Source organism: Spermophilus citellus (assembly GCF_964194105.1).
Source record: "Spermophilus citellus genome assembly, chromosome: 11".
Lineage (NCBI taxonomy): Eukaryota > Metazoa > Chordata > Mammalia > Rodentia > Sciuridae > Spermophilus > Spermophilus citellus.
Window position 1 is genome coordinate 68,979,453 of NC_138192.1, and position 24,482 is coordinate 69,003,934.

At 35.0% G+C, this 24,482-nt stretch overlaps 1 protein-coding gene across 1 annotated transcript in view; it reads right to left on the reverse strand.

The window, feature by feature from the left end:
• SLC38A11 (solute carrier family 38 member 11) overlaps positions 1-19,145 on the reverse strand; it is a gene marked incomplete at its 5' end in the record, with an annotated part of 51,863 nt that extends 32,718 nt beyond the window's left edge. Inside the window, 7 exons of the mRNA XM_081261851.1 lie at positions 1,538-1,617; positions 6,237-6,343; positions 8,725-8,790; positions 9,923-10,057; positions 16,394-16,468; positions 18,516-18,630; positions 19,107-19,145. Of these exons, the coding sequence (XP_081117977.1) occupies positions 1,538-1,617; positions 6,237-6,343; positions 8,725-8,790; positions 9,923-10,057; positions 16,394-16,468; positions 18,516-18,630; positions 19,107-19,145 (617 nt within the window). The remainder of the gene's footprint in view (positions 1-1,537; positions 1,618-6,236; positions 6,344-8,724; positions 8,791-9,922; positions 10,058-16,393; positions 16,469-18,515; positions 18,631-19,106) is intronic.
• Between the last annotated feature and the right edge of the window lie 5,337 nt (positions 19,146-24,482).

Below are 24,482 nucleotides of genomic sequence, written 5' to 3' on the forward strand. Positions count from 1 at the left end.
ACCTAACTAACACGACTATGAATCAGGATTAAGTAATTTGAAGAGAAAATTAATATCAACATGACTGAGAGTTATACTTTCTTTAAGTTTTCTAAAAGATAGGCATTTTATTTTGTAAAGCAAACGCCATATTAAATATAATTGGACTATATATTTAATACCTTCTTCCAAATAAACTTGAGGTTTATTGTTGTTGTTGTTGTTTTTGCATTTTTCTGGTATACCAAGAATTTTTTTTCATAAATACATACAGTTGAAATGAAGTAATTTTGCAGAGCAGCAATCAGTCCAATTACCTTGTGGCCTGCATTATCAATTAGAGCTAGTCAGCAGGTATTCTTTTCATTTTTTGTCATAGATACCACTCATTGAAGACTCAGTGTCCCTTGCACTGCTTCAGACATTATGTCTTAAATTTGTTTTACTTTGCCTGGTTTGGTACAGACAGAATATTTAAGGTATCATGAAAACTCCCTAATGTATTATTTATTCATTCAATAAATATTTATTATGCATTGTAGAAATCCAACTCTGTTTAAAGACTATTTTAGTTGGTTTCATTCCAGCAAATTCTTGGGACTACAAATGTAAGTTACTTGGCCCTTACCTAGTGAACCTGTTCTATAAGTAAAGCATAAAAACTGTAGCTTAGTTTAGCAGTCACACACTTGAATTTCATGGATGAATAACATTTTTAACATTTGGGGAACTAATAGCACTGTGCCAATATTTTACTTGACCAAATAATAACATTTAAAACAAATACCACTGCCAACTATCACCATTAGTTAACAAATGATGGAGCATTTATTTTTATTTTATTTTATCTTTATTTTTATTTTCTAGTACTAGGGATTGAACCCAGGGGTGCTTAACCTCTGAGCAACACCCCCATCCCTTTTTATTTTGAGACAGTCTCACTAAGTTACTTAGAGCCTTGCTAAGTTGCTGAAGCTGGCCTCAAACTTGTGCACCTCCTGCTTCAGCCATCCAAGTCACTGGAATTACAGGTGTGTGCTGCCATGCCTCACTGATGGAGCATTTTAACACAAAATAATTAAAGAACATAACCTTAGAAGAGAATAAAAGGCAGTCTTGAAAATGACTACATTTAACTTAGTAGGGTAAAACACTATATTCTTTATTCTCATTTTGGCTTAGACTGCAAAACTTTGTTAAAAATAAATCCATGTATACTTTGTTCCTGTTTTCCATCATTCAAAATCCCTTTCTTATTCAAATTCTTAGGACTGGTCACTAAAATCTTCAGTAAATTTGTTTTAACCCCTTCAGCCTTGTAGGGTTCAACTGAATAATGCATAATAATAATAATAATAATAATAATAATAATACATTTTACTTGTCTATACTTATTTTCTGTTAGTTTTTCAAACACTAAAGATAAATGGTGTTTCTGATTAAGTTTATTTCTATATTTTCTTCATGTTTCTGATTATATTTCTGCATTGATAATATATCATTTAAACATCTATGTAAAGGCTATAAATCAAAGTCTAACAAATGTAATAAGACTTACATGTGTGGACCCAGTGAAATTGCCCTTGTCATTACAATTCCAAGAATTACAACTGTTAAAATTGTAGAAATAAAGGAGATCTGCAAAGAAAAATGTAAAGATTGTTAGTGTAGCATACAGATTATTTATTTTTAAAATATTGCGTCTTTTTCCTTTTTACTTGGGTAAACTAATGCAGTTTCTTTTTTTTTTTTAAGTCTAATTCTTTAGTCATGTATATTCTTATATGCTAGTGTTGTTAACCTCAGGCATGTAACTTCTTATCAAATCACAGTTTGGTCCCTCACCTCCAAATAGATATTCAAGTACCAAATATGACTATTGGTATAATTTTGCAACATGGCTTTAAACATTTTCAGTGGCTTTCTGTATAAAATATAAAATTGTACTTTTTTTTCTTCTGTTTCTGGGTCTGTTCTGCTCCTTCGTTTTTGTCACTATTTTAACTGATTAAAATATCAACTGCTAAGAACAGAGCAGAGAGGAAGAGCATGAGAAAAAGATTAACATTAAACAGGGACGAGAGGTGGGAGGGAAAGGGAGAGAAAAGGGAAATTGCATGGAAATGGAAGGAGACCCTCATTGTTATACAAAATTACATATAAGAGGATGTGAGGGGAAAGGAAAAAAAAACAAAATAAGGGAGAGAAATGAATTACAGTAGATGGGGTAGAGAGAGAAGATGGGAGGGGAGGGGAGGGGGGATAGTAGAGGATAGGAAAGGCAGCAGAATACAACAGACACTAGTATGGCAATATGTAAAAACGAGGATGTGTAACCGATGTGATTCTGCAATCTGTATAAGGGGTAAAAATGGGAGTTCATAACCCACTTGAATCTAATGTATGAAATGATATGTCAAGAGCTTTGTAATGTTTTGAACAACCAATAAAAAAAAATAAAAAAAAATATCAACTGCTCTGTATGTATATCTGTTTATTGCAACAAAACTGTAGATGTCTTAAAAAGAGCTATTTGGCTTAAGGCTGTGTTAGGGTCTGTAAACAAGTCAGGATGGCACCTGGCAAATGTTAGAGTCTGTAAACAAGTCTGGATGGAGCCTGGCATTTTGCCAGAGGGAGTGGTTTGTGAAGTAATGCCAGTGAGCCATTAAGTGTGGAGATTTCTTATTGGTTGACTGATGTATCTAGTTTATGTTAATTAAGATAAGCTGTGTGGAATGTATAAATACCTCTGTTGTCCTACAATAAATGGCTCCCACTCCTGCTGTATCAATCTACACAAGTTGTTCGTCACCCCCCGGCTATTTTGCTGCAGACAGACTGTGGCAAGGCTGTATATTGTTTGCATTGGGTGTTGTTATTATTTGTCTTTCCCTTAAAGGACAGGTACTGGAGACCTTCAGGGACCCTATGGGTTTACAGGATAGAAACTGTATTGCCTCAAATCCACACTGCTAAATGGATAGACACACAAACAACATGAAAAAACAAGAGAACAAATTGCCCTACACAAACCAAGATGCTCCAATAATAGAATCCATTGACACTGCAGTAGAAGAAATGTCAGAGGTGTTTAGAATGTACATAGTTAAACTGATCTGCAATGTAAAGGATGATATAAGGAGTGAAATCAGAGATAATATTAGGAGATGAAAGATCACTACAATAAAGAGATTCTAAAAAGAAATCAAGCAGAAATCCTCAAAATGAAGGGGCAATAAACATCATTGGAGAAAAGATAGCCTATCCAAGAAATAATGCTGGGAAAACTGGAAATCCACATGTAACGAAATGAAATTAAATCCCTATCTCTCACCCTGAACAAAACTCAACTCAAAGTAGATCAAAGACTTAGGCACTAGAACAGAGACCCTGTGCCTAATAGAAGAAAAAATAGGCTCAAATCTTCATCGTGTCAGCTTAGGAACTGACTTCCTTAACAAGACTCCTAAAGAGCAAGAAGTAAAATCAAGAAACCGATGTGATTCTGCAATCTGTATTTGGGGTAAAAATGGGAGTTCATAACCCACTTGATTCTAATGTATGAAATATGATATGTCAAGAGCTTTGTAATGTTGTGAACAACCAATAAAAAAATATATAAAAAAAAACAATGGGCCAACTGACAGAAGACTGAAACCATGAGCCAAAATAAATCTGTTTTTAAGTTGTCTAAAAAAAAAAAAGAATCAATAAATGGGATGGATTCAAACTAAGAAGCTTCTTTTCAGCAAAAGAAACAATCAAGATCGTGAAGAAAGAGCCTGCAGAATGGGAGAAAATCTTTACCACCTGCACCTCAGATAGAGCATTAATCTCCAGGATATATAAAGAACTCAAAAAACTTAACACCCCCCCCCAAAAAAAATAATAACCCAATCAATAAATGGGCTAAAGAACTGAACAAACACTTCACAAAAGAAGAAATGCAATTGATCAGCAAACATATGAAAAATTGTTCAATATCTCTAGCAATTACAGAAACGCAAATCAGAACTACTCTAAGATTTCATCTCACTCCAGGCAGAATGGTAATTATCATGAATACAAGCAAGCAACAATAAATGTTGGCAAGGATGTGGCGGGGAAAGGTATACTCACACATTGCTGGTGGGACTGCAAATTGGTGCAACCATTATGGAAGGCAGTATAAAGATTCCTCAGAAAACTTGAAATGAAATCACAATTTGATCCAGCTATTCCACTCCTTGATTTATACTCAAAGGACTTAAAATCAGCATAGTACAGTGACGTAGCCATGTCAATGTTTATAGCAGCTCAACTCACAATAGCTGAACTATGAAACTAATCTAGGTGTCCTTCAACAGATGAATGGGCAAGGAAAATGTGGTATATATACACAATGAATTATTATATCAGCCTTAAAGAAGAATGAAATTGTGCCATTTATGGGTAAATAGATGGAACTGGAGAATGTCATGCTAAGTGACATAAGCCAGTCCCAAAGATCAAAAAGCCAAATGTTTTCTTTGATATGTGGATGTTAATATAAAACAAGGGGAAAGGGTAGGGAAGAATAGAGGTACTTTGGATTAGACAGAGAAGAGTAAAGGGAAGGGAGGGGGCATGGGAATAGGAAGGATAGTAGAATGTATTGGACATTATTGTCCTATGTGCATATATGTTTACATCACCGGTATAACTCTACACCATGTACAATCAGAAGAATATTCCATTTATGTATGATGTGTCAAAATGCATTCTGCTGTCATGTCTAACTAATTTGAACAAATACAAAAATAACATATAGCTCACATATTGAAATAATATTTTGGACATATTGGGATAAATAAAATATTAAAATTTAAAAATGGAGGGAAATGTTCAAATATTAATAGTAGAATAAATATCAGTAGCTTTATTTTCATGAGGACTTTGATTTCTGTTCTTGGATAATATTTCTGTCTACACTGAACATGTAAAATGAAAAACAGTTCTATCATTCAGAAAATTAACACACACACACACACACACACACACACACATAAATCCCATTTTGGTACTCTTATTTATTTCTGAATGACTGTTAAGGATGGAAGATATGGTGGAAAGAATACCTTTTTATTCCCCTCTTATTGGTGCATTATAGTTGTATACAATGGTGGGATTCTTTGTTAAATATTTGTACATCCGCACAATGTAACCAATATAACAACATAACTTGGCCAATATCATTCCCTTGCAGTTCCAGAATACTCTTGAATACTGTCTCTACCCTCACTTTTAAGTGGAAGGAGAGAATTCATCACTGGGTATGAAAAGTAAAATTTTACTTTGAAAAGTAAAATTCGGTCAATTGTTGGAATTGTTGAAATAGAATATAAAAGTATCATATAAATAGTCCTTTAAAATATTCTTCATCAGAATGCATAGAATCATGGAGACAGCACCAATGATATTTTGGGAAAAATATAAATATTCCTTGAGAGCAAGGGTATAAAATACAGTCAGAAAGTCTAGTTTATGCAAATAAGCTTATGTGATGAGTACAATAATTATGTGCTTGGTTTCCCTAGAAAGAGTTCAGTATTTATCTTTAGCAAAAAGAATAAAACATTGGCCAAATTCTCAACAAGTGATGAATCAACACATTGACATTTAAATTTACTGAATGGAAAAAGGCATAAAAGACATTATAATCTACAAATAAAAATATTTTGTGCCATTGAATGATTCATCCTTGCTACTAGGTTAATTTATTTTATTTTTAAAATTTTAGCTAATACATGGAAACATAAAAGTGGTATGTATTAATGGGGTACTACACAATTTTCAATATATCTATATATTGCATAATGTTTAAATCAGGTTAAACATGATTACCTCTTCAACCATTTCTCATTTCTTTGTGATGCTTAGTTTAGTTTTGAATTGTTTAAATATGGAACACTTTTCCAATAATTGAAACTTGCTTTAAATATAGTTCTTTATTATTTCTAAATTTAATACCTGTTGTCTGATACCACTTAGGGTATCTATTTTGAAAAAGAAACACAAAGAATATATTTAGTTCACATTCATCAACTACTTAACCATTGGTTTCCTCAAACAAGCTAATGATTCAACCATGGTTTATTCTAGCATAATCACAAAAACACTATAAGAAACTAAAAAGAGTACTGTACTTAAGAACTTTGCCAACTAGATGCTAGATCAACAAAATTAATGCTGGTAACAAGGTTCATTTCTACATCAATTTAATATGTAAAACTTACCTTTCCAAGCTTTGCTATATCTCGGTACAAGGACAAAGGCAGAGTAAAGGTTACCGTGGAAAGCACAATAATGAAGTGACGACCAATAAATACATTCTCAGGATCAACTAAAATACAACAAATAATATTTAGTGTTTGGAGATACAAGTAGCACATTGGTCACACAACTAAATAGGCAAGCAGTTAATTATAAAAAAATGACTGAAATAATATAAATTATCCCTAAATGAAAATGATTTTAAACATATGTAAAAATAGAAGGTAAATAGGGAGCCTACATCCTGGGAACAAATTTTTACTCCTCACACTTCAGATAGAGCCCTAATATCCAGAGTATACAAAGAACTCAAAAAATTAAACAATAAGAAAACAAATAACCCAATCAACAAATGGGCCAAGGACCTGAACAGACACTTCTCAGAGGAGGACATACAACCAATCAACAAGTACATGAAAAAATGCTCACCATCTCTAGCAGTTAGAGAAATGCAAATCAAAACCACCCTAAGATACCACCTCAATCGAGGAAGATTGGCAGCCATTATGAAGTCAAACAACAACAAGTGCTGGCGAGGATGTGGGGAAAAGGGTACTCTTGTACATTGCTGGTGGGACTGCAAATTGGTGCGGCCAATTTGGAAAGCAGTTTGGAGATTCCTGGGAAAGCTGGGAATGGAACCACCATTTGACCCAGCTATTGCCCTTCTCGGACTATTCCCTGAAGACCTTAAAAGAGCTTACTATAGGGATACTGCTACATCAATGTTCATAGCAGCACAATTCACAATAGCTAGACTGTGGAACCAACCCAGATGCCCTTCAATAGATGAATGGATAAAAAAAATGTGGCATTTATACACCATGGAATATTACGCAGCACTAAAAAATGACAAAATCATGGAATTTGCAGGGAAATGGATGGCACTAGAGCAGATTATGCTAAGTGAAGCTAGCCAATCCCTAAAAAACAAATGCCAAATGTCTTCTTTGATATAATGAGAGCAACTAAGAACAGAGCAGGGAGGAAGAGTAGGAGGAAAAGATTAACATTAAACAGAGATATGAGGTGGGAGGGAAAGGAAGAGAAAAGGGAAATTGCATGGAAATGGAAGGAGACCCTCATTGTTATACAAAATTACATATAAGAGGTTGTGAGGGGAATGGGAAAAAAAAACAAGGAGAGAAATGAATTACAGTAGATGGGGTAGAGAGAGAAGTTGGGAGGGGAGGGGAGGGGGGATAGCAGAGGATAGGAAAGGTAGCAGAATACAAAAGTTACTAATATGGCATTATGTAAAAATGTGGATGTGTAACCGATATGATTCTGCAATCTGTATTTGGGGTAAAAATGGGGGTTCATAACCCACTTGAATCTAATGTATGAAATATGATATGTCAAGAGCTTTGTAATGTTTTGAACAACCAATAAAAAAATTTAAAAAAATTAAAAAATAAAACATCTATGTGACCGGGGAAAAAAAAAGAAATAAATTACAAAAACAAAATAACTTACGGGTATACCAAGGCCTGAAATGAATTTATAAAATTTCATATTCATATTCTTTTGGTAGTTCCCTAATCAGTTTCTCTGCTCTTCAAAGCAAATAGACTCATGGTCTCTGAATTATTCTTAATAACCATGATATGGTGAAATGTTGAACAGGAAGTGGGATCCTGGTGCATGTTGTAAAGGTCTGCTTGAGAATACTGTAGCAACTTTTTTGTAACCATCCCACCCTGCAAATAATGAGAATGTCCCTCTCTTGGGTGAAAGACACACTTGTCTTATGTATATCCATAAAATGGAAAGCCCCTACAGAGGCCAATTACTGATACAACTGTAGATCTAGACAAATCTAAAACACACTCTGCCAAGAAAAAGAAGCCAGTCTCAAAAGATACACATTGTATGATGTCATTTACATGGCATTCTGAAGAAAAGCCAAAGACAGGGAGAGAAACCAAGTCAGTGGTTGCCAAGGGTGGAGATGAGGGCGCTTTTCACTAGAGGGAGTTGGGCAGAACTTTGGAGGGTGATGGAAAGGTTCTGTATTTTGTTGTAGCTGTGATTATATGACTATAAACATTTGTGAAAACTCACAGAATATATCCTAAGGATTAATTTTATTGTATTAAATTATAGCTTGATACAAATAATTGGGAAACTATTTTAGAAAAGATATAGTAAAAATAGGATGTGAAAAATGTTACCACAGAGCTGTGATATGAAACATAAGGAATTTAAAATGTAGACTATTCTAAGTATGTGAAGAATGACAATGTTTTTAATTGGCTAAATAAAAACTATGTATAAAAATAGATCAAAAATTAGGATCAACATTGATCATGGGAACTGCAAGATATCTGAAGTAATCCAAGTCTTCCACTTTCAAATATTTTATTTATATATTATAATGAAATACATTAACTATATATAACCATATAAAATAAAGCAATTTAATTCTTCAAAAGTCTTATTTTCACTTACCTCCAGGAATCCTTTGAAAAACTTTGCTCAAAGTATCTCCAGCTATTATGTTATAACTTATCATAGCTAAAAATATAATTAAAATAATAGTCATTAATAAACCACCACACATCTCATCTTGAATATTTTCAATGTAATCAGTTATTACTTTCCAAGAATTGACATAATCCTACCTTTTAAAATATATATTGTAATTACTAATATTAGCCACCTTAAATTAACTATTCAACAGATTTATGGCAGAATATCAATTTATATTACAAAAATATTTTCAATTTATAAATAGATTTTCCTCAGGACACCTTTAAATAATGAGTTCTGGTAGTCATTTAAAATTTAAAATGCAATTTATCTTGGTATTAAAGTTCAGTTTCAAAACCTTTTTTCAGGAATACATGTACTGCTTAAAGTGAGGAATAATAATAGTAAATGTTGAAGGCACCAAAGTATTCCTTCAATTGAAATTGTAAGACATTTGGAAGAAATACAATGTTGACCTTTTGTGGAAACATATGCAGTTAGACATTTGGACAATAACTTTTGTGATAATGATTTAAAAAATGAAGTCTATTTGGGCATTGGTTTCTATTAACATTTAACCATTTAAGAAGTGCCATGTAGGGGCTGAAGTTGTGGCTCAGAGGTACAGCACATGCCTGGCATGTGTGAGGCCCTGGGTTCGATCCTCAGCACCACATAAAAATAAATAAATAAAAACAAAGGTATTGTGTCCATCTACAACCAAAAATAATTAAGAAAAAAAAAAAGTAGTGCCAGGTAGCATTTTCACCATTGTCATAGAAATCTTAGATAGCATGTTTGTCTAGTACATCGTTTTACAAATGCTTAGGGTTTCACAACAAAGAAAAAAATATATTGAGCCTTAGAAGAAATTTGTTATGTCTCTCATTCATTTCACTTTTAATTACAAAACATTCTATAGTTTTGCCAAATAAGAAAAGCCCAACCTTAACTAGATAAAAATCAATGTCATTTTATTTTGGAAAAACACTCAGAGAATTGACCAAAAGGACCAGAAAATAAGGAGAAAAATAGTGAAGATGTAAACATTTAATTTGGAAAATATTTCAACTGCTAATTTTCTTTAATGATTCTTAAATGATTATTAAAATGTTTTTATTCAGAAGTAACTATTTAAAACAAATCATTGTAGTATTCATCTTCATAATCATCTTACCTATAAACGGATATAAAAACTGTAGAACAGAGAGGAGGAGATACCCAGGAAAACCAAAGGTTTTGTTAACCAAAGACTGGTAGCTGTCTGTTCCAGAAAGGGCCCCTCCTTTTATCAACAAAATAAGGGAAAAGTCTGTGGAAAATAAAATACCAATTAAACAAATGTCAAAATACATTTGATAAAAATAGTTTTTTTTTTGACTTATCACAGAGATAAAGGGAATGTTTTTTTAAAGTTTAATGGTACAGCATTATCATGACTATATATATAATATTATATATATAATTACCTTTCATGAACTGTCATGTTTTTAGTGACATATTTTTTTAATCAGGCTGCATATGCACTTAACATATCCAGACAGTGAACTGGATAGAAGAGGGATACAGACTGGATGGAGTCAATGTGTCAGGATTCCATTTTACTTTTCCAACCAACAATGTAACCACTGTTACCATAATGTGACAACTCTTCAAGCAACAGAACACAGGGACTTAAGAGTTTCATACATAGTCAATGTGTAAATATTGAGAATGGACGTGCTATAGACATTTTAGAAAATAAATTTTAGGAGATTCATAGTATTTGTTTTATAACAAAGTAACTTGATTTTTTATATATCATGGTTAAGAATATTTTAAAAATTCACATTTTAGGAATTCCAGTTCCAATTTTAGAATCAAAGTTAAAAATAGAATCAAATGTATGAAATATGTCAAGAACTATGTAATGTTTTGAACAACCAATAATAAAAATTTTAAAAAAATAGAAATTACATTTAAAACTTACTTTCTCTATTTAACTTGATTGATTTTATTTTATTTTTTATTTTTTTACTGAAGGATACTATAGCTTTATTGAGTACAAAGACATGTACAAGGTGTGGTACTGATTCTTTATTTTATTTCCTTTTATATTTTTGAGTCACTGGAGATTGAAACCAGGGTGGCTACATCACCAGTCTTTCTTGTTTTTTTTTTGTTTTTTTTTTTTGTTGTTGTTGTTTTGTTTTGAGTGGGTTCTCATCTTGCTAAATTATCCAGGTGGTCCTTGAACATGCTATCCTTCTGCTTCTATTTCCTTAATAGCTGGGATTACATGCATGGACCACCAGCGTGGCCCCTGGCCTGGCACTCTTTAATCTATCTCTCTTATACTTCCATCATGGCAATTTCTTTTTATCTTCTAAGTAATTTGGAAAAGTATTAGAATACAAACTAGAAAATACAAATCACTGTGGTATGGTTATCCACCTTGATTTTCTCCCCATAATTGAAGCTTCTTTCCACAAGATCAACAGTTTCCAAGTTGATGAATATAATTTCTTTTCTCCTCCCCCAATCTACATTACCATTTGCTCTTTCTGACTTTTTCCCCTTTCTAGTTATCACTTCCCTTTAACTCATCCATCTTGCCTCAATCTTTGTGACAGCACTTTCTCCTGGTTGTCCTCCTACCATTCTGGCATTTATACTGGTTTTCAACAGTTTCTTGACTCTGCTTCAAACCCTGTATCCCTGGGATTTTTGCTCATTCTTCAAGATGTCTTCCTGTGACCTTATCAGATCCCTGGTTTCAATTTTCATGCACATGTTAGTAACACCTAAATTTGTGTTTCCAGTTCAGATCTTTCAAAACTCCACACTTCTACATCTAGCTGCCTAATACAAGTCTTACCTTCAAGATCTCATAGGCATCTCAATATTAAAATGTCCAAATGCTACTCTGTGTATTTGTTCTGAAACTTGATTCCTCAACCATGCTTCTCCAAATGGTGAAAAATAACAAAAACTTGAGACTCCTCCTAAACTCTTCAGTATTCATTACTTGCTATATAACTTTGGTCCCAAATCCAGTTAACTGTTGTATCATAAATATGGACTAATATCTCCTAATTGTTAACCTCTAACCTCCTTTATTATAGAGCTTTGGCCTTACAATTTCTTTCCTGGATTGCTGCAATAACCTCTTTACAGTTCTTCCATTCACCAAACTCGTTCCCAGTACAATTTTGACATCTCCCCTCCCCCAGACGGATCTAACCATAGTTTAAATCTAATCAGTCTTCGCTTTAAACTCTCCAGGGATATCCACTAGTGCTTTGAATAAAAATAAAATTCTTTCATGGGCAGAAAAACCATATGTGTTTATCTGTGCAGCCCTTCTTGAATCTTTGTGAAGCAAAGCAATATGCCCATCTTGAAGAATGATATAAGGATCATGGAGTTTAAATGTCTAACACAATGTCTGATATGTTAGAGAGGTGTTTTAGTTATCGTTTTTGCTGCTGTGACTAAAGGACCCAACCAAAACAACTTGTAAAGGAGCAAAGATTTATTTAGGAGCTCCCAGTTTGAGAGGTCTCAGTCCATAGACAGCCATGTCCATTCCTCGGGGCTCAAGGTGAGCCTGAACATCATGATGGAAGAGTATGGCAGAGGAAAGCAGTTCACATGATGATCAGAAAGCAGAGAGAGAGGTCTCTACTTGCCAGATACAAATATATAGCCCAAAGCTACACCCCAATTCCCACCTTCTCCAGCCACACCCTACCACTTCAGTTACCACTCAGTTAATTTCTATCAGGGGATTAATTCACTGGGTTAAGGCTCTCACAACCCAATCATTTCTCCTCTGAATATTCTTACATTGTCTCAACTGTGGACTTTTGAGGGACACCTCACATTCAAGCCACAACAAGAGGCGAACTAAATTAATGAAAAGTTATGCTATTTTTATTTATTTTTAACAGGTTGCATATGGTGGTTGAAAAAAATCATTGTGGGGGTTGAATATTAGTGATAACAACTAGAAAATCGTAGCCAATACTTTTAGAATGCTTTTCTGTAAGCCAGTCCTCTTCCCAAAGATTTGCATATTAACTCATTTAATCCTCACAATCATGCTAAATTGTTGTTGTTATTATTATTACAATTTGATAAATGAAAAAAGTGAGGCTTAGAAGTTTAGGTAAATTGCTGATTTCCCCATTGCTAGAAATGGAAGACTCAGGACTCAGGACGTGGTAGACTGGAACCAGAATCCATGCACTTAAATTAATATCCCAACTCTGTCACAAGTAACTGCAGACCTTGCATAAACCATTGTAATCTAGTGGAGTCACACTTTCTTCCTTCATAAAAGTGAGACGTGAATACCTACCGCATGGGGACAGAAGGATTTAATATTGTGGTTTTATTATGCTCATCATAAAGCCAGTCCTCAGGAAATGGTAATTACTATCTTTACATGAGAGCAACCTCTCCAACTTCCTCTCTCTCCACTTAGGAACATCAACCCTACACTTTAGCCATACTGAATCACATTTCCATCTTCTTAGAGTACCCATCCATTTTCTTTACTAACTTACATTTTTCCATAAACACTCAGTGGACATCTCCTCCTTCCCAGAATATACTTATTCTATTGAGGCTATGTTAATCACCATGTATTTTCATGATGTGTTATAATTATGTGTTTTCTGATCTGTCTAATATATTACATCACCAGCTCTTATAACAGCATGGATATCATTCATCACTGCTATACTGGGTGCAGTATCAATGCCCAGCACATTGATGATCTGTATACATTTGATAAAATTAATTAATTCAATATACTAGTGTTGCTAATTGTTCATCTATTTGATTCTCATTTAATGTGATAAATGACCTAGTAATGAGACTTTAAACTATCATTCATGCCTAAAGCATATCGCAATTAATTCTATTTCCTTTACTGAAAACCAGGAATGACTTCACTGAAGAGTTAAATGATGCCTTTCAGGACAAAAGATAGGATTTTTCCAGGTAGAGAATAAAAGGAATGTCAGGCAGGAGAACTAGCATCAGGAAGGCAGTGTAAAAGCATATTTTACATGTGGGGAATGAGATCGTCCAGAATTGCTAAAAGAGAAGGCCTGAATGTGACAGTATTAGTGATAGGTCATTAAGTAATTAGAAATGAGAGTAAAAATACAGTGACCAAATCATGAAGGAATCTAATTGCAATGATTTTTTGTTTTTGTTATTATTACAGGGTTGTGGAGAATTTAAAATGGTGCAGTAGCAGATATGAGGCTGTTTTAGAAAGATAACTCTTAAGCAATAAGCAGGAGTCATCAGAAAGTAGACAGACACTAGAAGCACAAAAAACTGAACATCTACTTATTGGCCAAGGAAGAGAACCAATGAGGGGTTCAGTCACTGAGAGGAGGCAACCAATTTCACAGATGCTGTGAAGGTTTTGGGGAAAAACTGTATGTTTGAGATGAGAACATTGAGAGTTTTATAAAAGTTCAAAATGTATTGCTTAAAGTTAACAATTTTTAAGAATTAAGTCCACAGAATATAAATGCTTTTGTCTGCTTATAAAATACAGGCTATACATATATTCTCTTAAAAGTTTAAGGTATTTCAAGTATCAATCACTATAATATTTTGATCCCCCTTTAAATATATTATAGGCACATTTAAAAATAAGCCATGAATGAATTAAAGTTGTTTAACAGGCAAATTTTCTTTTAAACCATTATGTATATGTGAACAATTATATTGTACATGTAGATTTTGCTTTCAAAGCCCAAGAAACAAAGTGAATCATAACCTATTAATTATTTGTCTTTTGTGTAATAATCCTTTATAAAAAATAATTCAAGTATTTGAATCATGCAAGTACATGAATAAGTTGGTAATTTCCACGAGCTTGGTAGTATGTGATTTTGCAAAGGACAACTCATAGTCATTGTCATATATGTATCATTATTTGAAAGTCACTTACATTATCATTTATTCATGTATCATATGATCCGATTTTAGTAAGCTGTTCATTCCCCTTAAGTCCTTAATTCTCAGGTGATATATATTGCTTGGCTTTTCTATCTACTGATTGACAGTGTATGTAAATGTTTACAGTGCATTTAAGCTACTGTAGGCCTGGGTGGAAATTGTTTGTCAGTGCTGATTGACTGGGAAACAGGAAATTAAAAAAAAATCCTTGAATGAGTTTTTCTAGTGTGATATGTGCTTTAATAAATGCAATCCAAATTTTACACACCAGCAAATCTTAATGAGCACAAAATTGTGGGTCCCCTGCCACCCATGTAATGAGTTTTAAGCTACAAACTAAGAGCTGTAGAATTGGAAGTAGTTTAGGTCTTGGGAGAGGGTAGTGGGGAGAAGATGGCAGGGAGGAAAGGGGTCCAATAACTCTGCATCTTTGAATTTGCTATCTATTATATGCTTTACTGCCTCTCAGTTCAAGGAAAAATAGCAGTATTAGGGGCTGGCCTTGGGAGTCTGAGATTTTATAAAGGATAGAATGTTGGTCAGAGCTTCCAGATGCAAAGCTGAGACAGAAGTTTGGGGGCAAGAGCTCCAGGAGGATTGGAGTAGAAGGACAAGATAGAGAAGACAAATCTGCAAGGATGTGTCCCTGCTTGAGACCAGCGCACCCCAGCCCTGTGGTTGTAGAACTATGGGAGCTTCTACCATGTCACATATTGGACCTTGTGGAGGTAAAAGGGGAGGCAGAGGCTGGCTTTTGGATTTCTGTCAGCTCTGGGCTGATGGCTATAGGACAGTAGTAGTTGGGGGTGTGGGTGGGAGTCATAATCTCACAGGAAGGTGAAACTCTTGAGTCCCAGGCCCACACTGAAGACAGGGTACAGTGAGTTTTTTGCACTAGCTAGTAGTAGGATACTGGGTCACCACTCAAAGTGGTCACCACAGTAGTAATTATTACAGGGGGTGTCTATTTAGAACAGCTGCCTTTTTTTCTGTGATCCTAAGGCGGAGGAAAGATGCTGTGTTTATCAGAAGGTGAGCTGGTTGGATGACAGGCTGGGATAAAAACAACAGGAAGAGTAGATGATTATGAGTGATACAGCCTGCATTTAGATGGGGAGTGGCAAAACGGGGGCGTTAATGAACATGTTGCATGGAGAGGGGAGCAGAAGAGAAGGGATTTAGAAGCACCTTATTGCTGCATTTAAAGGCAGTGGCAAGCACTGAGCAGGGGTTGGGTGGGAAGGGGGCAGTGGAGGTGGGAAACCCTGCTGGTTGAGCTCTGGGCTTCCAGGTGGACCTGCACAAACACAGCTGACCAGGCTCTCATTCACAGGCACCTGCCCTCAAGTTTGGCTGCCTGAACTTTGAGAGCATCATCTTTTCTTAGCCTTAATCAATCTTCGAAATGACTTTCTCATCTATTGCTTTCTGGATGAAGTGACAGAGGCACATGAATAGGATTTAGGCTTGGTAATATATAATGTTCTTCTACTTCTTCTAATCTGTTTAAAGGATTAGGATGAAAAGTAAATCCCCTCAGACATAATGCTTAAATTCTTTAGGATCCTTTGATATGCTTCTTAATTAATAAGGAAATTCAATTGCAGAGTATTATTTTGTGTGTAAAGGAATTATTGCACAATTTAAGTTGCAGCAATAAGCAATTATATAGCATTTTTACCTGTAATATATGAAACCCAGAATAAAAGCAATATTCCCAAAGGAAACCCAGCTTGCTTCATTGAATAAGGCAATCCTGGAAAAACACAAACACCCCAACCCTCACATTAATAAGACATGTAGAAATACAGAAATTTCCCTAATTCCTGTATATAATGTTAAGTTAAATTCATATATTTATGACATAGTTGTAAGCAATATATAGTCCTAAAATTGAATGGTAACGTATTAATACTTATTTCAGAAAAAAATACTTTTAAGCTAGGGACATGTCAAGACAGCAAATTTATGAGGTGATGAAATAAGAATTAAAAAACATAAAATGAAAAATAGATGCCAGTTCTCACAAATAATGTGGGTGAGGATGACATATTCCTGGAATATATGGGTAGTAATGGCCCCAAACCCTTTCTTATATGGATAATAAGGAACAAAGAAGGGTTATAGGATATTAAGAAAGACTTACCCTGGAATCAAAATGCAGCAACCATATAGATAAAAAGGAAGAAAATGTGAATGCAAAAGTGTTTTTTATGAAGCTAAAGGAGATATATAAAATTATGTCTTATTTTTTGGAGAAAGTGAACTATTTTAGATTATGAAAAATAAAATATTCAAAACAAACATAATTTAAATGCTTATACCCAGATGTTTTATTTTCTGAAAAATATAATTTAAAAAGGCTGCTGAACATAATTAAGTAGTATTTTAAATGTTGCTGGCATGGGTTAACCTAAAGCATGCACATCAGCAATTAACTCCAGAACTCTGCTACACAGAACTGCCATACCTCCATGGTACATAGAGGCAGAATTTTACATAAATTTTTGCCTCTACTTTCTTCTGCTTTATCTCAGATACCTCCAAATCATATATCATTTTAAGTAAATGTCCATATATGGATGAAAGTAAAATAAAGAAGCATATCAACTTCAACTTGTGAAAAAGGAAGAAAAGTAACTCAAGACAGATAAGCATAAAATTTTCAGTAGATTAACCTATTAAAACTTTATAGTAAAAAGTTGTATTCTCAATGAAAAATTCAGTTTGCACTATTTTGTTTTCTTTGCCCTTTCTGAAATGGAATGTTCTCAAACAATGAAAAGAATAATAAACACTGAAAATAATAGCTGCTTTTTGTTACTATAATACAATGCACTTTTTCCCTTGCCTCAAAAACATTGGGAAAATATGAACTGTTTCTTTATTTTAATTGATTATTTGGCTCCTCTTCTAAGAACAATGAACAAACTGTGTTATTGATTAAATGATATTTAAAATGAACACATCACAAGTTTGCACTTTAAAATCTAACATCATTTAGACAGATAAGGAAATATTGTATGGATTTAATTTTTCATGTTTTCACATTAAACTTTTCTACTTATAATATTTAAAAAATAATATTTAAAAAAAGGTTTGAAGGTGATTTGAGTAATGGTTGACACTTCATGAATAAGAAAGAAGTTAATCAGACAATATAATCAATTGATCAGGCAGCCTATTAAAAAAGAAGAAAGAAAGAAAAAGCCCAGGCTTGGTGGCATATGCCTGTAATACTAGCAACTTCAGAGGCTAAGGCAGGAGGATTATAAATTTGAGGTCCGTCTTGGCAATGTAGCAAGGTCTTAAGCAAAAAAAAAAAAAAAAAAAAAAAAAAAAAAAAAAGAAGGAAGGAAGGAAGGAAGGAAGGAAGGAAGGAAGGAAGGAAGGAAGAAAAGAAAAGAACAAAGAAAAAATTAAAAGGGCTGTGCTGTGCTGGGTATGTAGCTCAGTGGTAAAGGGGCCCTGGGTTCAACCCACAGTACCCACAGTACCCAAAACAAACAACAAAATTCAGCCCCTTGCTTGTGCAACTCCACCATGTATGTGGAGAATGCTATCAACTGTGGAAAGAGTGTGAATCTCAACTCCATCCTCAGGATAAAATAGTTGGAGGCATATTTTTACAATGCGGGATAAAAATAAAGGAATATTTTTATGGAAGAAAATTACAAATTTTCTTAGTTAACACTTTCTCCTTTAAAAAACAATCAACGAATACTAGCAGTATATTGAGTCTTAGATTTGATCTTTTTAATTTAAAACCCCAAACCAAACCAAACAGAACACAGAACACTTACCTATTATACCAGATCCTATAATCGAGTTGACAACATTAAAAACAGCAGCAGACTGACAAGATTTCCTTGAATGCTCGTGTTCAGAAACAAGGGTTTCTCTGTCATCTAGATCTCTCTATTTTAATAGATTAAAATGGTGATTAAACAAATATTTACTACCTTGAAAAATTGGAAAATATCAGACAAATATCCAATGCAAAATTCTACCATGATACTAGTAGTAATAAGTAATATGAAAAACTATAATAAACTAATTATGAGGATAATAACGTATAACGTTTAATAGTAATTCAGCGGAGCTTTGCAAACAACTCCATCCTCAAGTGTCAGTTTGCAGCTGCCCCAGCTGATCCTTGCAAATCCAGAGTACAGAGTCTGTGGGGAGCCAGCAATGAGATTGTGTGAAACAAAGAGGTTATTGAAAAGTACTTTCCAAGGAAGAAAGTCAGATTAAGTCAGATTAAGGAGAATAGTTTTCTCCACCAGAATTTTTCACTAAACTAAAACCCCAAATGAATGTAGCTGACCTGTTGTAGCATGAATGAAACCAGAGGAACTGGCTTCAGAGCCTGACCCAGTTGCCAGTTTTACCTGCAGCGGGATGAGGGGCGGCTGTCCCTGGTACCCCATTGCGCGGTGATCCTGAGCAAGTGGAAGGTTCTGGGGCTGTGCAGTAGGCTCTCGCCTGCCCAGCCTCCCCCACCACCTTGCATACACACGAGGTATCCGCGCACCGGGAGGAGCTGGAGGGAGCCGGTTAGCTGGCTGCCCAGACTGTCTTCACCCACTGCTGTGTTATAGACCTGAACTCTGGGTCCTCACAGTCCCAGGAGGTTTCCCAGGGGAGTTTGCCCAGCCACAAGCACTCTCCTCCTGATAACGGGATGCTGCAGAAGTTTCTGACCTGGGCAGCCCTCTCCCCACCCACTCTGCATCTCTCTCCTCCTCCCCTCCCACAGGGATGACTGAGAGCTACTCTTAACGAAGCTGCAGAATACAACTTGTTCCACTCATTGCCCTGCCCAGATTATACGGTTATGATCTGATGCCCAGGTAAGAGCACAGTGGCACCCCTGCTCCATGGAGCATCTTTCCTGGTAGCTCTTCCTTCTCTCTACACCTCTTCTAGGGCAGAGATGGCAAACGAAAATGTAGGACTTTAATGGTAAGTGGAAATGGAAAAAAGGATTCATTAGAAAATAAATAGGGGGGGAAAGCCAAAAAAGTTCCTAGAACTTTTAGCAAACTTGATTATTGTGCAAATCTTGATCAAATGCTTCCTGGTAACTCTTCAGAAAAGGAGAAGTAAAGAAAAGGAGGATGGGTTGTTACTAGATTCGGGTAAGAAAACCAAGAAAGGGAAAGAGGGCTATCTGGGGACTGAAAAGGGAACATACCCAGATGTCTGGGCTAGCTGTGTTCACCTCTTTGTATTACACATGATGAAACTGAGGCCCAGAGTATTCAACCACACAGAGGCAGATTGCACAGAGCGGAGTTTCAGGGACAATGAGGGTGGTAATCATATACAAGTATTTATCAAAAAAAGAGACTTTTTTCATACATATTTATTTAAAATTGTGAAAAATTAAAAACATGGAAAAATTAAAGAGACTTATAAATGACACACTCTCTACTGTCAAATTAACAAATGCTAACATTTTGTCAGGGTCATAAAAGACACTGAGCCAGACTATCCAACCAAATTGCTCTCAAAATTTTGATCCACAAAAAATGTGGGTTAATAAATGTTTATTGTTTTTTGTAGACCACTAACGTTTGGGCTTATTTGTTACAAAGTAATATAATACACACACACACACACACACACACACACATACATATAGAAAGTAATATATGAATATTTTTCATATACAAAGTAATATATGTATATATACACATATATGTATATATACACACCTAATTATATGTACATACATATGTACAAACATATGATAGAAATACATGATATTATAATATGTATGATAGTAATATATATACACACACATACATATTTAACAGTGATTCTATTCATATGTTAATTATATTTCTTTAAAGGACCTTTCTTATAATTTCAAAAATATTATTATGTAGTATAATTTCAAAAATATTGTTATGTAGTGTAATTTCAAAAATGCCATGTTCTCAATGAGAAATTTTCAAGAAGAAAGAAAAGGACCCAGAAAATCACTAACAATCCTCCCATGCAGAGGTAAACACAGCTAAAGTGTTAGAACCCTACAGTTTAGTCAGATTATAGAGTGTTTTTTTGAAGGGTAAGTGCATATTCACTTACAAAAACAAAAACAAAATCAGTTTTATTCAGTCTGCTTTAATCCCAGGGGCCATGGAAACCAGACTTTCAGAAATAGAGAGAGACTTAATTTGAACTTTTTATAGGATTGTACAATTATATAGAGATATACTGAGCCCACATTGGAATATTGCTTTTCCTCATTATTTGGTTGCAGTCCAGGCAAGTTGACGTCAAAGAACACCTTGCCTTCTTAGAAATAATCAAAGGCGATTGTATCTGGATAGCAATTTGAATTTAGAAAGTTCTTCCTGACCGGTACTCTGTTCAAGTAGGTTCAAGGGAATAACTTTCAACATACAACTTTATAAGAGTTTATTTTCTCTTAATTTTGGAAACGTCTCTGTAAGAGGAGCAATTTTGTATTGTTAAAAGAAAAAAAAAACAGATGCTTGATATTTTTCACAATATTGGGATATTGGCTTACTGTTACTAGTATGCAGAGTTTCGAACAATATAAACCTTTCTCTTTCTTAACTTTATAGGGATAGGATTCTCAGTCTTTGGAGAGTCTGGATTTTTGCTTAGATATTTTCAGCTAAATAATGAAAACATATCCTTTCTCTTCATGGATTAATCATTTTTCAAAGTCATTCTTGTAACTTTTCTGGGATTTTTATATTACAGTAAGTATTATTTTAGTCCTATTGCACCATGTTGTTATTATTATCGAAATGTTCAAGTATTTTGATATATTTTTATTGTATTGTTGGAACTACTATAGTGATATTCCTGGTTAGGAGTCAGGATGAGGATGGGGCACTGAAGAATAAAAATTACGGCAACTGTGAACCTTGCCTTGCCCAACCCCTTTTTGGACTTCTTGTTCCAGTGTAATTATAAATAGCATCTTTTTCATCCTCCAAAGTATCCTGGTTAGATGCTAAGTACCTTAGTTGGCTTTTCATTGTTGAAGCCAAAATATCTGACAAGAACAACTGAGAGGATGAAAATTTTATTTTGGCTCATGGGTTCAGAGGTTTAGTCCATGGTGAGCTAAATTTTTAATAACTTTATTTTATTTATTTATTTTTATGTGGTGCTGAGGATGGAATCCAGTGCCTCACACATGCAAGGTGAGCATTCTATTGCTGAGCCACATCCCAGCCCTCATGTTGGGCTAATTTTATTGCTGTGGGCCCAAGATGAGGCAGAACATCTTGGGGGATGTGTGCAGAGAGAAAGAGGGAAACAAGGAGGAGAAGAAGCAGAAAAAAGAGAGGGAGGAAAAAGGAGGAGGAGGAGGAGGAGGAAGAGGAGGAGGAGGAAGAGGAGGAAGAGGAGGAGGAAGGGGATGCAGGGAAGATGCACCCTTCCAGGGTGCAAATCCAGTGATACCACACCCCATCAGGCCTCAGTAATCATCAGTCTGTCCATTCAAACTAGGATGAACTGATTAGGTTACAGGTCTCACAATTCAATCATATCACCTCTGAACATTTCTGCGTTAACACAGGAGCTCTGGGGTGACACCTCATATCCAAACCATGACAATAGGCTACAATATTGTGTTACAGAGGGACCAAAGGAATAATACTATTGCCTAAAATCTTCATAGTACTTCTCAGTTTTCTGATGTAATCTCTAAACTAAGAAAGAATGAATAGATCTTTTAAAAATGGACTTTTGGTTAATTCTTCAGCTAGTATTCAGCAGATTAGAAGCTCAGGCTCTGGAAAAATCTTTGAGTCAAAAGTTTGCATCAAAGTTCAAGGAATTGAGGCATGCTATTTAACTTTTTTAGTCTCAAATGTACTCCTTTCTAATAGGGGAAGACCAACGTACATTTCTCTTGGTCATAGTTATGAGAAGTAAATGAAATAACCAAATTTTATTAGTTTTCTATAGCACTAGCAATAAAGTACCATAAAGTTGGTGACATAAAACAACTAAAATATATTGTTTCATAGTTCTGGAGGCTGGAAGTCCCAAATCAAGGTAGTAGTGAGGCCACACTCCCTCCCAAACCTTAGGGTTGGACTCTTGTTTCTTCCTCACTTCTGGTGGTGTGGGGGCAATTTGTCATGTCTTGGCTTGTGGATGTCCCACTGTAACTCCACATCTTCACTTGACATCCTCCCTGCCTGTCTTCACACATCCTCCCTGCCTGACTTCACACACTGTGTATGTCTATGTCTGTGTCACAATTTCTCATTTCCATTAGGACACCAAACATATTGGGTTAGGGCCCACTCTAAGGACCTCATCTCTACTTTACTACACATGCAAAGACCCTGTTTCTAAATAAGGTCACATTGTGAAGTACTAGGGGTTAGGGCTTCAACACGTCTTTTTTGGGTGTTGGCACCATTCAACTCATAAAGCTATTTTAAAAGGATTTAGTTAATTGTTTGGTATATGAGGAGTTCTCCATATGTGATATCTGCTGCTACTTCTAAACAGAAAAACACTCTGTTAGGTCGGTATTGTTTAAGGCAGACAGCCTCTGATTTTTGTCTAGACTGTGGCTGCCTAAAAGAGAACTAAAATTCATATCCTCACTTGCAGCTGGTTGTTGTCATGTCACAAATTCTGACTAAGAGGATGCAGATGAAATGTATGTCTTTAAAGAGAAGGATAATAATACCTTGACTTCTCCTTTGTCATTCTTTCCTGATGAAATGCCCAGACACATGGCAGAAGATGGAGTTTTATCCCAGAGCAATCACCTGCTGGAAGCTTCATAATAAAAAATGGCTAGGTACTGGGTCCCTGGTGGATATGCCAGATCTAGATTGTTCATGGGGGTGTGAAAAGGAAATAAAATTCAATCTTGCTTAAACCATAGCTATTTTAGTTTTTTCTTTTCTGTTTTTTTTTTCTTTTCTTTCTTTTTTTGTGTGTGTATGTATGTTTTGTTCCTTATAGACAATTGTAACCCTTTTTAATATGCTTCTGGGTACCAAGTCTATTAGTCTAGTAGTAAAATAGGAGGAATTTAGTTAAAGAACTTTTTTTAGGTGCTGCTCTATACAAATATGTAAGATAGGATGAATCCTAAAAAGTTCTTTAAATTCCTTTCGGAAGTAATAGAAGGGTTCCTGTGTTCCATCAACGACTAATCAAAACCTATATTAATAAATATATACATTTTATCAGTATATGCACAAAAATAAACTATAAATTGTTGCCTTACTAATTACCTGATAAGAAATCTTGGCTAACAGAGGTAGGGAAATACTCTGTCAGTTTGGTATGGATGCTCTTCTATGTGTCCTATGTTTGTACCCTTTGATTCTTACATTTCTGGTCGATATTGCTGTCCAGGTCTTACTTTGGGATCTACAGAGAATTCTTAGTCTCTGATCATTAGCCTATGGGCTGACCCAGGTACTGCAGCTCTGGCTCTGACTATAGTGTACTCTCAGTGTCTTCTACTCTACTGTCTGCATTTTCTACATGTGTAATAGAAAATGCAATTTGAAAACCTATTTCTACCAAGATATATATTTTTTTATACTGGGGATTGAACCCAGGGGCACCTTACTATTTAGCTACATCCCCAGTTCATTTAATATTATCATTTTTTTAAAATTTTGAGACTGAGTCAAGCTGAGTTACTGAGGGCCTTGCTAAGATACTGAGGGCCTTCTGAAATTGCCCAGACTGGCTTCAAACTTGGGATCCTCCTGCCTTAGCCTCCTGAATTACTG